The sequence below is a fragment of the Accipiter gentilis genome, chromosome 7 (genome assembly GCF_929443795.1).
Source record: "Accipiter gentilis chromosome 7, bAccGen1.1, whole genome shotgun sequence".
Lineage (NCBI taxonomy): Eukaryota > Metazoa > Chordata > Aves > Accipitriformes > Accipitridae > Astur > Astur gentilis.
The window spans coordinates 31,325,194-31,342,790 of NC_064886.1; the positions used below are offsets into that span (position 1 = coordinate 31,325,194).

Sequence of the window (17,597 nt, forward strand, 5' to 3'; positions counted from 1 at the left end):
ACTCATCTTCGTGTCATCCGTCACCATTGAACCACTCTGTCATCTTTCCCCAGCCTTCAGCGCCGCTCCTTCTCATCGTGTTCATTATCTCCGGCTCCGACCAGGCCCCCTCCCCCAGCCCCTGTAAATGCATCTTTGTGCGACTCTCAGTCTTCTGATTATGAATCGATGATCATGTGGTGTAAGAGAGATAGATGGCTTTTAGTTCCATCTTGTCTTCTCTAATTGTAAAATATTAGTTACATTAGACTGTGTCTTTTGATTAATGGAACTTATTTGGAGTGGCCTCTCCCAGCCCTCCCCCTTCCAAAGTCCTCCACTGACTTTTGAGAATTGAGTGATTTCACTTAAAGCAGACAAATAGGCCCTTCAGCAAGGAGATAGCTAAGCTCTAATATTGTGGGCAAAGCAAGCTCACAGAGCCAGAGGTTTTTTTGTTGGTTTGGGGTTTGGGGTTTTTTTTTTTTGTGTGTGTGTGTGTGTGTGTTTTTAAAGAAAGGCTTCAACTCTGGCTAGACAAATACAGACCATTTATTAACGTACGTACAGCCGTGCTATTCTGCAAATCCAGCAATTCTTATAAAGCTGCAAAACAGGACATAAGGCTGAATGCCTTCTGAATTAAATTAATCTTAGATAGGAATTAAGAGCATCCTCGCTTTCACTTTGGATGAAACAGGTCAGTCCAGAACTTTGATGTATTAATGCTAGCATAAAGTGTTATCTTAATACTCTCTTTTATACTTTGCAGGACATATCATCAGCCAAATGTCTCTTCCTTGTACATCTGACACTGCGAGACATTCGTCCTTTAATACAGAATTTATCTTATTTGGCACTATTTACCTAAACATGGTCTGTTGATAAAGTCCTTGCTGTACAAATGGAAAGGCAGTTGACTAAATCCCTTATTATAAATAATCACTGTCTATCTTTCAGTGTAAATTCAAGGACATGTTCACTTTCAAGCTATCAGTTCAATTAGAAAAGGTCTATTCACTGTCGATGTCTATATCTCATGGAAATAGGAAAGCACAGTTAATAAACAAATCAAACTATTTTAAAAAATAGCGCAGTGGATTATGAATTCTAGAGCCCATGCTGATGCTGACAATGTCAGGACACATGCTATACAAAAATATATGCAAACAGTTTTATCTAAATTTTTTATGCTACCTTCAGGATTTAAATCTGACCTTTATGCCTTCTCCCCCCACCCCCCCCCCCCCCGCCCCCGATACTCAAATCTTTAACATTATTTCAGAAGATACTGCCTATAATGTGCCTTCCATATATTCAAATTTAAAGAACAAGTTTGTACATGTATAAAAGGTTAGTTCAGCCTTACTCAATTTACTTCTTTCTATTAAACAACAGGAAAACTGGTTTGGGGTTGTGATTGCTTGTGTATAGAATAACGGCTTGGGACAGATGCCTGCCACAGAGCCGACAAGCAGGAGTGGGGGCTCAGGGTCCTATGGCTGTCCTCGCTTTTCCCAATTTTACTGTGATGACTGGGGCAGTTTCCTATTTCCAAAAGGCTCTTGCCGTGGTATTCACGTGATTATAGAAAAATCTCTCTCTTTTTATAAGAAAGTAACTCTCTAACCTTTGGAGTTATGGAAAATGCTTGAAAGCAGGAATCCAGAAAGCTGGAAAAAATCCCAAAAGAAACCCAGATTTTTATTTTTTTTAATATATATATATATATATCTATCTCATGATATTAATCACATCCTAAGGAATTTAAAGGAGCTTTTCCAGTGGCCTGGGTCTTGATACTCAAGATACTCAGACTGGAAGGGCTCTGTATGCAAGGTCAGCCCTGCTCTCCTCCATCCGCATGCAGCTCCAGTCCTGTGTTCGTCTGAGATCAGAATTTGGCTCCTGATGGGTATTTCCATGCAGTATTTACCACCCTAGAAGGAGTGATTATATTTAATGGCAGAATTTCAGTTGACTTCTCAATATGTATTGAGTTGACCTTTAAGTTAAACCACAGATTAATTTTTTTTAGTTGTCTCTTTAAGTACATTTATAGACCTCTCTGTTCTGATTAGCATAGCGATAGATAGAGAAAAGTTACCTGGGTCAGATTATTTGTTGAAATCAGAGGAATTGCACGGCTTCTCCAGAAGGCAAATATTTTGCCCCCCCTCTAACCACTGTGTACATTAGTTTTGTTGCAAAATGATTTGGGTTTATACACAGAGTCACCCAAGTGGGTATCAGTTTGCTTGAAAGCCCAGAGCCTGCCATTGATTTCATATAAGTAAACCTTCTCTCTGGAAGAGGATGGAAGTCAGTGAAGCTTACGTGGGGCTGAGTGGCTCTCCCATAGGCAGCGGGGCTTGGAGCAAGGCTTCAGTGGGCTGGGTACTGATGGCAGGAACGTTTGCCTCTTTGCTACCTGACATGCTGTGTTCGGCTTAATTTTTTTAGAGGTAGGCTTGGATCACTTTTACTCTAAGTCAACAGAAAAATACCCAAACACCCTAGGTGGGCACTTTGTGTCCCACTGCCCATGGATGCTTCAATATCTTGGACTTCTACAATTCTATTCAAAATAAAATCCTCAGTAGCGCCTGGTCCCCTGTGTACTGACTGCCACAGAAGTTATTGGAAGGGGATTTTGGTTTTGTCTCCTTTAACATGGAATGGATTTGCTGCGTAGCCATCAGGTGCCCTTTGCTGGGTGGCATTGCTTGGGTTTAGGCACGTGGGTAAGAGCTAAAGCCACCCCTCAGCTCCGGGTGTTGGTTATTGGTCTGCGTGCAACGCGTACAGCCACCAGCCAGTTCCGGGTGACCTGTAGCGACGCTAAAATTACCATCCTCCCAATTAGCGGTCAGTGGCCCCTCGCTGGCCAAGGGGCCTCCAGCCTACAGGCGGGTGGTGGCCGCAACGGCGCTGCGGGTGCACCTCTGCAGGTGATGGGCTGGTGGCCCCTCGTGCATCCAGCATCCTCGGGGCCCTACGTCCCCCTCACACCGGGAGCCAATACTGCATAAAAGCAAACGTGGAAATAAATACAAAAGGAACGTGGATTCGAAATGAAACAATGTAATGTGCCAGCTTTTAGCCCCAGGCAAATTTTCCTGTCTCTTTTACGAATCTTTGTAAGTAAGGGTTAGACTACGAGGCCCCAGCTCAGAGACAACTTACGCTCGTGTGTTGTGTAAGCACGTGTGCATTCCCACAGAAGTCTGTGGGATGACTTACAGGCTTTATGGTATGCAGAACCTTCAGCGGTTTGCTGAAGCGGGGCCTAAATACTGAAATATTCTTTAATAGTGCTGGCTCCACAACGAAACTCTAGAAGGCACATTTGCCTCCCAGTGTCTCCCCATAAGACTCATCAATGATGACGGAGTTACATTAGGCACACCTAAAGTTAATTATGCAGTTGCCTCCCTCTTGTTCTCTGTTTGTCAAAGAGAATATGACTGAAAAAAAATAATCCTCTGTCTTCTAACACCTATTTTTATTTGAATTTTGATCTGCCATCTAGATGAAAGAGTAAAGGGCACACTAAGCAGACCTTAGGTAGGTGGGTCTGGATATTTGTTAGCTGAGAGCTGGCATGGGAAATGGTGTGTTAAGAAAACCTGCAGAAAAAAAAAAATCTATGGAAACCAAAGCAAAAGAAATACTTAGGGCAGGTTGTTAATAAATGGTAGCAAAGCTCTTCCTTTTTAAAATGAAGTGGGTGGCTTTTAGCGATGCTGATTTATTTCAGACTATGGGTTTAGACGTATGCTTCAATTGGAGAAAACAAATGCTAGTGTTCACTAAAACCTCAGGAATTCGTAATATAGAGAAGAGGTTGAATGAAACAGTAGATCTAGAAATTCTGCAATTTGCTGCATATTAAAAAAAGTCATTTTAATGTTGGTTTGGTTGGGGTTTTTTTAACATGATCTCACAGTTAAATATGGTGAACCAAAATCCTCTATCCCAAACACAGGTCTCTGAATGTCTTGATTTTGGTATACATGCACATTGCTGAGGGATGCCAGGTTTGTCTAGGGATCCAGTAGCTTTGACATACTCCAGTGTACCGTACCTGGAGTGTACTCAGTCGCTAATGCGCGTTGCATGCAAAATCACTGTGCTTCAGCATGACAGGTAAGAAAAAATTTCATTTTATTTTTAATTGGAGCAGTATACAATTTGGAGAAAAAAAAAATCATCTGATTCTTTGTTAGAGATTTGTTCCACAAGAGTCCAGTGAGAAACCTTCTAGTACTTAATAAAGTCAAATTCCTCACTGAGCGTTCCCGTGAGCTCTCGTGGAAGCCAGTGGGAGTTGCGCATGAGTACCGAGGGCAGCATTTTGCCCTTAGGACTGAATTTCCCCACTGACTCTTCTTTTAGACTGTCTTTTGATTAACAATCTGTTTGCAGCAGGCTAGGGCCAGAGAGGCAGTGCATACCCCACTGTTCAAATCTGTGGCAAAATATTCTGTGGAGAGCTACTTAATAAAAATCAACTTGCTCCAATAGTCATTGAGAAATACCTCAACTGTTAGCAATCAATCCATGGCTGAGTTGGGGGAAAAAAAAAATACAAAAGGACATCAAAGAGGTTCTCATTCCCAGTCTATTGCTCTATTTAAGGGTCCTATAATTCGGTGAGGTTGTGTGCTAAATAATTTGTAAGCCTTCAGAACATCCAGGTTATTGTTTGTGGACAGATGGTGCATCACATTTTATTGCTTATTCCTTCTGTGGTTTCTCATATGCAGGACTGATGTGCACTCCGAAGTCTTTGTTTCCTTGCTAAAATCTCTAATCTAAAACAGGCAATCAAGCACACAGACAGTGCTTCAGAAAGCATAATCATAGTTTTAAAGGGGGAAAAAAACATTTCGGCTGCAGTTAGGAAGCAGATGTGTTCCCTGAAAATGCAAAAGGTTATCAGAAGTATTAAAATAGGAAAATAGATATGGAATTTGGGAGCGCTGGGGAGAGCGTGTATTTTATTTCAGTACTGCAGGGTAGGTGTGCCTTTTCCTAGGCTACCTGCTTTGTATCTGGCTCTCTATGGAGCTGGTGTAGCGAAAGCCTTTGGAGACCGGCTTTTGCTTCCACCTTTCCCCCTGAGATTGGCAGTCTTTGTCTTTTACAGGCAAGGAGCAGCCGTGTTATGATCCTGGAACCGCTGCTGCCCCGAAGAGTTAAATCATGTTGATATACAGGAAGGAAATGGAATAGACTAACTCTACTCTTTTCTTCCTACGGATTTTTCTTTTTATTCTGAAGATAGAATTACTGTTTGTAAGCATCTGAAAGTCATTAGTGGCTCTGCAGTCTGTCAGGTGCCGACGCAAAAAACTGCTGAAACTGAACGGGTTCCTGTGCGGAGTGCTGGGAATTTGTCATGTGCTGATGAGCAGTTATAATAATATATGAGCAAATCACAAGCATTCTGCAAATTAATCAAATTTTTTTTTCCCCTTCTCCCTTGTCTCTGGGAGAGTGGCTTTGCCGGCAGACGTAGGTGAAGCAGTTTTACTCACAGATGGTAGCTCTGGCATCAGATGGAATTTATATAACAGTAATTCTGATTTCCTGCCAAAGTAGCACTGAAAACACCAGGGAGATTGTACAAGACAAGTCATGTGGTTTTGCTGAGGTTGTTGTGGGAAGTTTAAGGGGGGAAATCTCAAATTTTCCTCTTCGCATTTATTGTTTTAGCCTGAAGGGCCAGAAATTGTACACCATTCTGCCATAGGCGAAATCCAACACATCTTTTTTTATGAATTGCGCTGAAAGAGTGCTTCCCAGCTGTTGAAACTGCTGGCGGGGAGGGAGCCACATGACTCCTCATCCTTTCCCTTTCCGTACAAGGATTAAAGGAGGGAGGGTTCAAAAGGTTGCTGCACTACATGTTGGAGTGAGGCAGGGTCTCCCTTCCCAGGAAACGATGCCATGTTCACTTAGGTTATACTCCCTCTGGCATAACGAAATGGGGGGGTGGGGGGGGCTTTCAGGAGCTTCGGTAAACAGGGCGGCAAAGGCTCTTCCTCCTCATTAAAATGGGTGTGCGTGTGTGTGGGGGGGTGTGTGTGTGTGTCTCAATGAGGTTAGTCGAGTAGATTAAGGTCCTTAGTTGCACCTCCGCTGACATTTCCAGTTCGATCTGTGAAAAGCAGAAACGCGGGGGTTTTTACCTGTTAAGGGTAAGTGCTTGGTGCCCTTGGTGTACAGCCGAAACCCATACCAGTTTGATGGCGGGTCCGATCCTGACCTCGTTCGGAGCAGCGCAGATCTGTTCAAACCGCCGGCTTGTGACAAGGAGGCGAGAACAGAATCAGGCCCTGTGTCTTTTGAATCGGATCGCGCTTTTAGAAACAAAAGCAGCCTTCCCTAGAAAAATATTACGGTGTTTTTATAATAGCAGCGTATTGAGTAATGCATGGGGCATAGCAAGACTGCTGTGACACTAAAAGAAAAAAATAGAGGTGAGCAGAACGGGAGAACTTTCAGGGGCTGGTTTTAATAAAGAGGTGAATTCTTTCTGCAGTAGGAAAAATGATAAAAAGATGGCGTATCAGCTACATTATGCAACAAAGTAATGCTGCTGTGTTTTTATAATGTAAGGCACTGCCCATTTGTTTTGGTTTACGTGACTGCAGTGAAATAAGTGGATTAGACTGAAACTTTAGCATGCTTCATTGCAGCTGGTTGCAGACATCTGTCATTCCTCAGCCATACATTCTGGATCATGCCAAGAAGAAAAAGCAAAGTCTGACACCTTTCATTTTAGAGAGCCTTTTATAGAAAAGCAAAGGAGAAGGGGAGAAAGCATTTCCTTTGTGACTTAATAAAAAAGACACTTTTTCTGCGACGATATCAACAGTACTTTCCAGAGGGAGAGGTCCTGCAAAGTTAATGCTCAATTTATTCTTTGCAGCCTTCTAATTTTTACTGTCTGAGCTCCTGATTTGTCGAATGGCATATGATAAAAATATGTGATTTTTTTTTTTTTTTTACAGAGATAGTAGCTCTGTGCACACCTATGTAGGAAGTGCGCCTGGTGAGAGGTGGGTTACTGTGAGTCCCCACTCAGGCTGCGCTCGTGGTAATTCAGTGCAGCGATGGCACATAATGCTGCAGCACTGCCGATAATGAGTTGTTCTGCAAACTACACTCACAAAATCCCATAAACAGATAATAGTAATGTTTTAGCGGAATGATTAGTGGGGTTGTGAGCTACTTGTGGATAATTTGAAATATTCGCTATTAGTGAGCTGGATATTTATTTACTTAAAGTGGTTTGGTTTTCCTCAGTCTCTTTACTAACTTGCCACTGTAGATAGAGAATCATGAGGTACGTGACAAGATATAATGTGACAAAATACCATCTAAATTACCCCAGTTACGTAAGAAAGCAACAACTAAAATTAAAGGAGAACATGCTTAGCCTAAGTGACATCATACATGCAGAAAACAATTATTCTAGCTTAGGGTCCCACTTCCGCAAGTGTTACAGCACGTGGATAATTCCATCCCTTCCCGTTTAGGTGGTCTGTGGGCCACGGGACCGATGGGGAGACTCCTGATGCTTACCTGGCTGTGGAAGAGGGGCGGGTCTTCGCATGGCACAGGCTGCGTGTCCTGCTCAACACCAGCTGAGGATACGACACACTGAAATGTGGGCAGGAAAAATTTAGAAAGCTGAGTATGGGATTTTTTAAATTCCATTCCACCAAGCAAACCAAATAAGCTCAAGACAGTTGCCCAGAGTGAAAAGAGAAAACGCTATTGTATTTACGAATTGCTAGGCAGAGTAAAGGATATTTGGCAGCAAAATATCATCCCTGACAAGGCCTTTCCTATTAGCACCTCTGAGTTGCACGACCTTTTTACTAAAAGCCCAGTGCCACCAGTACAGCATTTATTCTGGGAAATCATAAGTACATTAAATTCAAATACTGCTTCATTCCAGAAGTCCTAAATGTTCCCTGAAATAATAAATATTTACTGAGACAACAACAAAAAAAAAAATGACAGGACATTAGAAAGAAAACTTGTGAACGACCTGGATGGAAAACTAAGATATTTTGCCCAAGGGGGTTAGAATGGGAATGTAATGTTATTGATGTGATTAAAAGAAGTAAAGGTGTGAATAGACATAACGATTAGTTGAAATATGTAAGTAAAGGCAAAGGTGGCACTCTGAACATGTAATTTTGATAATCAGAAGAACTCGGGGTTAGCTAATATTAAAGAAAAGCCTGCCGCTTACCTTTGAAATACGTTTCCTTAGCTGCGGTCTACTTGGATCCCCAAAGCCTAAGAGAAAGAGAAGGCTGTCAGAGGGCGATAACCCACTCACTCTCGCCTCTTGTGTGGAGGGGTCCAGGCTGCAGAGATGAAGGGATGCACCGGCTTTGCCTCCAGGCTTTGGGAGAACAAGAACTGGTGCCAGAGTGGGGGGCATGGCTGGAGATGAATGCTTATATTTTTGGCCAAGCTTGTTGTGAGTTTAGGATTACAAAAGCGATTGTGATTGAGGAATTTATAAATTGCTGTAACCATTGCTATTATAAATTTAGTCAGAGGTGGCCTGCTCTTTACCACAGGTACCTAGTGCCCTTGATAAGAACTCTGTCCTCTACTTATGTGAATAAACCAAAGTAAATAAATATGAAAAATTAAATGTAATTAAATTTCCCAAAGCATGGGACAATGATAGTCTGGCATTTCAAGCTCAATCAATGACAGCATTCCCACTAACCTCATTTGGAGCCCGCTGAGGCACCAGGCTCGTAACTCATGTTGTCGTGTCAAAACCCAAACTGGTGTGCCGTCACGCACGGGGTGCTGCACCGCGATGGGCGGATGCACCCGCCGGCAGCAGTCTGAAATACACAGGTCCTTAGAAAGCAAAGTCTTCAGCTGTTTTTCAGAAGTTTTGTTTTACAAGGTTCACATAATGTTTAATATTTGTTTAGGAGGACCTTTTCAGCTATTCTGCTGATGCTTTTCCTTTTTTCCAAGAAAAGATCCGTTTCCCTTCTAAATCAAAAGTTCCTGTGTGAAAAGCTTACCCTTCTGAAAAAGAAACAAATTCTGTGCTAAGTATCTGGAGCTGAGTAATCCGGTTACTTTATCAGCTCTGCAAGAGATGGGAAATGTTTGTTTTCCCAGGAACTGCAACTCTCCCTTATACTGCCAGTGACTTCACTAGCCATTTTGTAATTTGCTTGTGTTTAGTGTACTGCGGAGGGCGAGCAAGTTGCTCAGTCTACCTCCAAATAATTATAATTTCCATGCTCTATATAACAAATGTCAAATTAGTGATATTTTCCATAATTTTGTGACTGATTTGTTCAGTAAGTTAAAAGCATATGTATGAAGGACAGTGGTAGAATTTTCTACTTGTTTCTCTTTATCATGAGTGTCCAGGTGGCTGTCAGCCTCTGTGTCATACTGATCCACCTTTGGCTGTTTTACATAGCAGGGTTGGTTTGTTGGTGTTGTTTTTTGGTTTTTTTTCCTTCTTTTGCTTTTAAAGGAAAATTTAGTGTGTGATATTTCGTGATTGTAACCTTTTCAGGCAGGAATTGAACTGTTACTTTAAGTACAGTTTTTATTTTAGGGGGGATGTGTGAAATTAACTTAATCTTTTAATAGTATGTGTTAAAGACCAAGTGTAGCATCAACTTTTGCTTTTCCCTGCCATCATTAAACCCTTTAGTATACTTATCAGCAAGTTGAAATACCTATTCAGAAACACCAAGCACTGTATAATAGACGAAATCAAGAGCAGACTCCACCTTTGATTACATTTCAGAAAAGCTGTGTGGGTATCTGAGGGTTTAATTTGATCCGATGAATGGAGATTTATTTTTTTTTTAAGTAAAAATCCTTGAAAAAAAAATTAGTTACAGATTAGGTCTTTTCATTCTCCAGCACCTCTGCAGCCAACGACGGTTCGGTCATTTGCCACCCTGCTATTGCAGGCAGCTGTAGACCAAACGTCCGTCTCGGCAAAACTCCAGGGTTGTGGTGCCACGTGGTGGCTTTGGGATGGGTGCTGGCCTCGGGACGGTGCCATACGCCACGTTAATCCCTACAGGGGATTCCTTATGGATCGCTAATCTGCCACAGCAGAATTCACAGGTGGATAAATCCTACCAATTTTTAGGGCAATTTTTCCAAACATCCTTAATGCATTTACTTAGGATCAAGCTGATGGCCGTGTTTTGCCATGAGCTGGGTCTTTAGCCCAAACTTATCCTCCCCTGATGAAGATCTTTTGTGTAACCCACAGTGAGAGAAAGGCTCTTCCAGATGGCAGTTCACATCTTCAGACCTGAGCTGCCTCTGGAAGTGTCTGCTTTGTATTAGCAAGGGGGGATTTAGGTAACTAGTCTGGTGCCCCTTATCATGAACAATGCCTCTGATTAGTCTTAGGACTATTTGCAGGAGTGAGCCAGGTAATGAAGGTATCCAGTTGAACAGAGGGTGGTGGGGGGGCTGCCATAGCTTCAGGTGTCCCATGGGAAACATATAACCCAAAGCCTTAGCTTTGGTAGGTGAAAATGTTCCCAGGACTTCCTAAAATGCAGATGCTTACGCTTTTTTTTGTATGTACTTCCACAGTAAATCATCAAAAAATCCTCAGACAAGGCTTTTCATTTTTATGGTTTTTCCTGGTCAACATGAAATAGAGGGTTTTTAAAATTTAATTTCCTTTTTTTTGTAATCCAATAAACATATAAACTTCACAGAATATTGTAATTTTCCCAGAAGACCATCTTGGTTGGTCCTGGACCTGTGTGTAAATAAACATATACTTTTCAATTGTTTTATAAAAACTTTTATTACATATATGAACCAGATTGGATGTACTTTAATCTGTCTGGTATTTTGGGAGTTTCATAAAATGCATATTTTGAGACCAATAAAGTGGAATGGCTCAATCAGAGCCATTATTGTCTATTGGACAAATATATTTATTCAGCAGTTTCCCATCCATACTGTTATGCTCCAGATCAGAATGGCTGCTTTAGAGCCATTCTGCTCTCCTGGGTAATGCATACGGTATTTGGGATGTTTGCTGTGGATAGTAAATGTATTTATGAAAATTTATACTTTGAAAAAAGGAAATCGCACTAGCCGAGATTTAAATGAAAATAGTCCTCCCTTTGCAAATCCTGGTTATTATGCTGTAATAGAATTACTTTAAAATGGCAGTGTTCACCAAGACGCCCGGGACCTGGAGGCCGTGGTCTGAGAAAGCCATGAGTTCAGCCCAGTAGTCACTGCCAGAATACCAGAGACACTCAAAAACTCTTTCTTCCTACGCGGAAAGCACACGGCCATCATCGCCTGCTGTTACTTCTGAGGCAACGCGCGCTTCATCTGTTTAAAGATGATTGTACCTCAAATGCAAGCTTGTGTAGGAAAAAAGATTTAAAGCAGCTCTTCCCGGGGAGGTCCAGGCTCACGGAAGGTTTGAATGCAGCTTGCTGACTTTGCGCTGCAGCAGATGTGTGATTACATGGACCGTTCCACCAGCAACGTTTTGGGACTGAGCATCTCAGTGCAGGAGGCAGCGGCCATCCATCCTGAGCCACTGCAGCTGGTCCTGCAAGAGTGCCTGATCATGGCCAGAGGTGGTCCTGGCCGTCTGGGATTGCCACAGCAGCCCAGGAGGTCAAGTCCAGATCTTCAGTATCCAACATCTCGGCTAAAGAGAATTGCCTCCGAGATATTCAAACCTCTGAGGCTTTTCAAATATTTCTTAGTGAGGGAGTAATTTACTTGTTTTAAAGAGGTAATTGCTGTTACTTTTGATTTTCACTGAAAGGGTATTTTTAAGCCAGGCAAAGAAATCTGAAATGAGTTTGCCGTATTGCATCGCAGTAAGTGCTATAGCCATTGGCCATCTAAGGAAAAACATTCTGTCAGATAATCATGGCCATTTTTGCATTTTAAGGGAACAAATGTCATATCTAAGAAACACATTTTATTCAGAACTTAATTATAATTTATAGTACATTGCACAGCATTTGTTTTCTGTTCATCATTTTATTGCTCTTCTGCCTTTTCCCTAAATTTATGCATTAAATTGTGTGTCTGTGTGTCTGTATGCGTGTATCTGTGTGTATATATGTACACATATGCAATATAATAAAAAGTGGTGTAGTGGGGACAACAGACGGCTTGTGTGTGATGTATTATTGGCATTTTTCTTTCAAATTACTGTTTTCTTGCTGCTTTGGGAGAAAGCCATGATTTTGCTGTGATTAGTACACTTTTAACAATCTGGAATAAATTCCTGATCTTATTCATGTGACTAGTCCAATGCCCATTTTTACGTTTTAGTGCAAACCCCTACATATGTGCCTGTAATACCACAAAAATAAGATGTTTCTTTGTGGAAATTTTTATAGAATTTGGATGCCGATCAAATATTTTTAGAAGTGGAGAATTAATGCGGCTTGACCATGTAAATGATTTTTTTAATGAAAAAGACTTTAGTATTCATCACTCTTTCTCTCTCTCTCTCTCTCTCTCTCGTTTGTGTATTCCTTTGTGCTAATCTTAAATAATGGATCCATATCAAAGTTAATAAATTAGTAACTATTAGCAGTGTTTGGATTACAGTAAGTAACCCAATGACACTTCATTGACATTGACTTTTTATGTGTTCCAATAATACATTTTGAGTTTTAAAGATAAAACATAGCAAAATAGGTTTGGCAAGTGTTTGAATCCTTAACAACTCATGGGCAATGGCTATGTTTATATCCAAGGCCCCTGCTTTAAATATATTTTCCTTTAAATGATCCTAAACCCCAGACTTTGAGATCCATGTCTTTCTCAAAACCCGCATTTTCTGACTGTTCAGCTAATGCACCATGTTGGGCTGCATCAGTCATGCCACGTTATGAAACCTAACGCGATGTGACTGATGCGGGCTGACGTGATGTGTCACAAAGCAACATATCAGATCACAAACTTGAAAGAAAAGAAAACAAACTTTCTTTTCTCGAAGGCTAAATTAACAAAGCAGCATATATTTTTAAAAAGGTGGACTACTTTCAGACATTGGGGGATTTTTTCTAAATATTTTTCCCACAGAGAAGTTCTCCATCCTGACCAAAAAGTACCCATCCACACTCCTTGTTCTCTCCGGGGTACAGTCAAAACTAGAGGAGATGATGAGCCCAGGTCATCTCAGCACTACTTCCATTGCTGGGGCTGATCCTGGAAGATTTAGATCGCTTTCAGAGGACTGGCTTCAGCAGGTGCCGGAGGTAATCGCCCTTCCTGGGGAAATCCGCACCTTCTAAAAATGTTCTTCGAGTCCAGCTACCATTGTTGTCATTTTGGCTATTTTTTATTATTATTTTCTGCTATTCCATTTCTTTAGACTGTCAGCTTCCATCCAGAGGATTATAAAGTCTCTTCACATGCTCAGTCCCAGACTTTGTAGAACATTGCTCCACAACAGGATTATTTCAGCTGCAGATAAACAATATATTGTCCTCTATCCTCACTTTTTGGTCGGAGAAAGAGGCACCATAGTTTGCCCCCTTTGTTGGCCCGCCTTTAGTCTAATTCGTCTTACTACAGATGCAATGCTTTGCACATTATCTCCTGAACTATCAAGAAGATTTCTTTTTTTTTTTTTTTTTTTTTAAGGGCTTTCATATAATTTTATTGGAAGATATATAGTAGGTAAAATATATATGAACCGTAGCTTGCTAAGAAAGAACCTACCAACCACTGCTAGATAAAATGTTATAAATTTATTGCCAACTTATCTGGGAAGGGTTATTTTAAGAGCCTGCTGCCCACAACAAGATTTTGAGCTAAAATTAATGGATGGGATACCTAAGAGAAATGGGCATTTTCCTTCACCCCTTAGTTACAAGCAAATTGCAGATATTGTTATCTTTGCAAGTGAGAATAATCTCTAGTTTTTGTACTACTTCTGCTGTAAACAATGTACCGCTTGCTTTCCTATGACCCTCACTCTGTATACATATTTATATATTATTCATACAGGATTAAAAATGAATGTGCTCTTTACCACAGTTGTACTGCATAGTGACAATACAAATTAACTTATTGTGTACTTACTTTTCACAAGGCAGTGATGTGAAATTTTGATGGCCTGAAAAAGTAAGTCGTGGGGGAGGCAATGCAGAACTGAATCCTTGTAGGTGCACTTTATATTGTCTGATTTATTAAAGTGCATTGAATTAATAAATGACATTCTCTGTATGGAATTGCACAGGTTTGAACTTGGTTCAGTGGTGGACAGAAAGAGTTTGCTTTTAGTCTGGCACATGTGAGGTGGTTAGTTCCATCTATGCTTTGTAGATTCCTTGTTTAGAATTTGCTCTTTGCAGGAAAGAATTAAGATGGTCGTTTAATGGTGGCTACTTGTGGGCAAAGCATTGAGAGTTGCTTGGTGAGATCTCACGCTGTTGGCTAGTGCTACCAATTCTGGCTAAACCTGTCCAGATTTTTTCTGTGCTACGTGACGCTTGAGGGGTTCAGAGGGTGGCTGATGGGCGCGTTGTGCCTGCTCGTTCCTGGAGTCCCATCGCTCTGTCTGTGCTCCCTGCACGCTGCTCTGCGAGCAGTTATTGGGGGCATCGTATCATCTATGGTATATCCAGTCTCTGACCCTTGCAGCACACAAGAAGGACCAAATAAACAGGATATCTTTTTTTGCTTTTTCCATAGCATCAATAAAAACAGAGTGAATCAGACTGGAGGGCAAGTTGTACCATTTGTCACAACTTAGCGGGACATCTTCTGTTCTTAGCAAGGGAACCAGTCATCAGACGGTCAAATGCAACACTGGGAATACTGGAAGGGAGCTGGTGCTGCTGGTACAGATAGTCTCACATCTCAGTGGATGCGACAGTGGCAGGCCTTCATCTTTTGGAGAAAGGGAAAAATCAATTCAATTCTTCAAGGAGCAAGTCTCCTTCCTCTTTACCTGACATTTCTCCCACTTTGGCCAAGGCATTTTGGCACCTCCTCAAGCAGATGATGCAATAGACACTGTAACTCTGCCCAGTCAGAGGCATTACCTAGGAGGAAGAAAAAGGAGAAGGAAAGAAAGAGTCCAGAATCCACGTGTGAATTCTGGTGACTTTATCCGTCTCTGACAAACAACGGAGGAGATGTAATGGTTTTCTTAGATTTTTGATTTTTTTTTTTTTTTTTTTTTTGAGTTTTCAAATATTTCTAGATTTTCTGAGACAATGAAAACCAGACTTTCTTTGGACCTTCTTCATACTCAGATAGTTTGGAGAGTGCTTCCAGCTTTCAAAACTATTATATTCAAAATTTTTCGAGCATCTTTGTTCTTTGGTATTGATTTTAGAACTGACTCTAAGAGGCACGAGGGACACCTTCAATCTCTTTGTTGACTATTTCCTCATATCTTCCAGATGAAATTTTTCTATAAAAGCCCAATCCAATTTCTGTTACATTATCTATGTAGGTTTCTTCCATTGCTATTGCTATGAAATTTTCCACTGAAATTTGAGTTTGTAATGATTAGCAGCTTACAGATTTAATTTCTTTTTCATTAGGGAGTTGTTGAGGAAAATGTTTTCCTTTATCCGAGGAGAGAGCTAGAAGATTGACCCACAGTCCATCCCAAGATTTATGCGTAAACATGCACGTTGGAGGTCTTGGGGGGGTGGTCGCACTTCTGGCAGTCTTCAACTTGTAAAAGCAAAGGGTGGAGGGGAGCTTTCCATCCTTGATTAAGGAAACGTGCCTGTAGTGCTGGGGCATAGGGCTTAGGTAACTGGACTGGACTTGACACTTCTTTCCTCTGGGTAGCAAGCAGTGTGTTTTGGGGGAGTCAGCCTTCAAGTGGTAGTTCGGATGCTACAGTGAAAATGGCAAGATATTGAGCAACCCAGAGCCCTAATGCTGGCTCAGGTGAATTTACTCTGCTAGAGATGCTCACGCTGGTGTGTCAGCAACAGGCTGAGGTTAAAACCAGCAGTTATGCAGGCTCCCATCTCTGCGGGGAGGACTATGGTAGCATTCCCACTCCAGTGCAGGTAACATCGGACCAGCGCACAACCAGCATTTATTTGCTTATCTGTTAAATTCCCACCTAAAATCAAGGGGAGATGGTCCCAGCCCCTTCCCACATAGGGGGAAGCATAGTTCTCCTCCTCTGCTATGCCAGTGTCTGTTTTATGCCTGCTAGGTAGTACCATGACAGCAAGGAGAATGTGCTCTTTAAATGTGGAGATAGGGTATTGTTTTTCACTTATCCTGGCTTTATGTAGATGGTCTGGCACATTTATTTATTCATTTATTTGAGCAAATTAAAGCAAGCTAAGCGCATTTGACCTCAGATGGTCCTGGTTTAAGTTAATTTGAGAGACAAAGCTCATAAAGTTCCAGTAAAACACATCAACAACTTCCCAGCATAGGTTGAAATGTGATTGCTGAAACATAACCTCCAAAACCAGATACAGCATGGAGATTCAAAGTCACAATAATCTGAAAAATATGGGAGAGTACATTGATAGCCTTATAAGAAGAAATATCTTTCATTCATGCCTTCGTTTCGCAGTCAGTTGCTGTTTCACCCACTAGAAGTGCATCTGTCAGATTTTGTGCATTAACATTCCTTTTCTAATCTAGCTTGGACATTTTATTTTAAAGCTGGTGATAACCTCGGGCCCCGGTCCAGCAAGCACTTATGTGCTTGCGTATCTTTACTCACAGGAGTAATCTCACTGGAGTAAATGTTTGCAGGTTTGAGGCCTTGGTTATCTCAATCCATTATTTCTTTCCATTAAAAAGTAATCTGCGTGATTAAAATAAAACATACAGTTCTCTTCTTTACTCAGAAACCCACCCAAAGACAAAGTGTGTTTATTAGACTAAGGGTCTGCACATTGTCATCCTTGAATTGCGCTTCAATAAAAAAAGATAATTAACAAATGTAAAAGAAGGCAGTCTCGTACACGATTGCGCTGTATTTACAAGAGTTTAGTTGGGATCGCAGGCTGATGGATTTACAGCTGGGTCTGAGGAGGGAGATGAAATAGCGGCACTTCCCTGGAAAATCGAAGCACAGAGTTTTTAAAACGCAGTTTCTTTAACTAGGCGTCATGCGAATAGCACAGATTTCTTATTCTCGCTGAAGACACGCGGCGATGCCCTCCACCCAACAGCAAAGGTTTCTGCCGGGATGGGGGGCTCCGGGGCATTCCATTTTGTCAGGCTGTGCAACAGGCGGGTTTGCAGGTGCCGCGTACATAAAATAGAAAACTAACCTGACTCTCGTCTGTCACGCAGGTCACAGGCCTTTCCAGTGCAGATACTGCCCGTACAGTGCCTCTCAGAAGGGAAATCTGAAGACCCATGTTCTCTGTGTCCATCGCATGCCTTTTGACAACAGCCAGTATCCCGACCGCAGGTTCAAGCGCTCCAGAGTTGACTCCGAAGCTTCTGGGAATTTGGAGGAACCTGCAGCTGTCAAACCGGGGAGCTCGGCAGAGCTAACGGAGGAGGGCAGCAAGGCCCAGGAGTGATGCAGCTCGGCGGATCTGTCTCCATACTGCAGTAGCCTTTTA

The 17,597-nt window shown here is 41.7% G+C and overlaps 1 protein-coding gene across 12 annotated transcripts in view; it reads left to right on the forward strand.

The window, feature by feature from the left end:
• ZNF536 (zinc finger protein 536) overlaps positions 1-17,597 on the forward strand; it is a 354,101-nt gene that overhangs the window by 335,397 nt on the left and 1,107 nt on the right. For 11 of the 12 annotated variants that reach the window (XM_049806413.1, XM_049806411.1, XM_049806421.1 and 8 more), the window contains one exon: positions 17,320-17,597. This exon is cut by the window's right edge and continues 1,107 nt beyond it. In XM_049806413.1, the coding sequence (XP_049662370.1) occupies positions 17,320-17,555 (236 nt within the window). In that variant the 3' untranslated portion in view covers positions 17,556-17,597. The remainder of the gene's footprint in view (positions 1-17,319) is intronic. The other variant, XM_049806422.1, reaches the window with a different exon arrangement.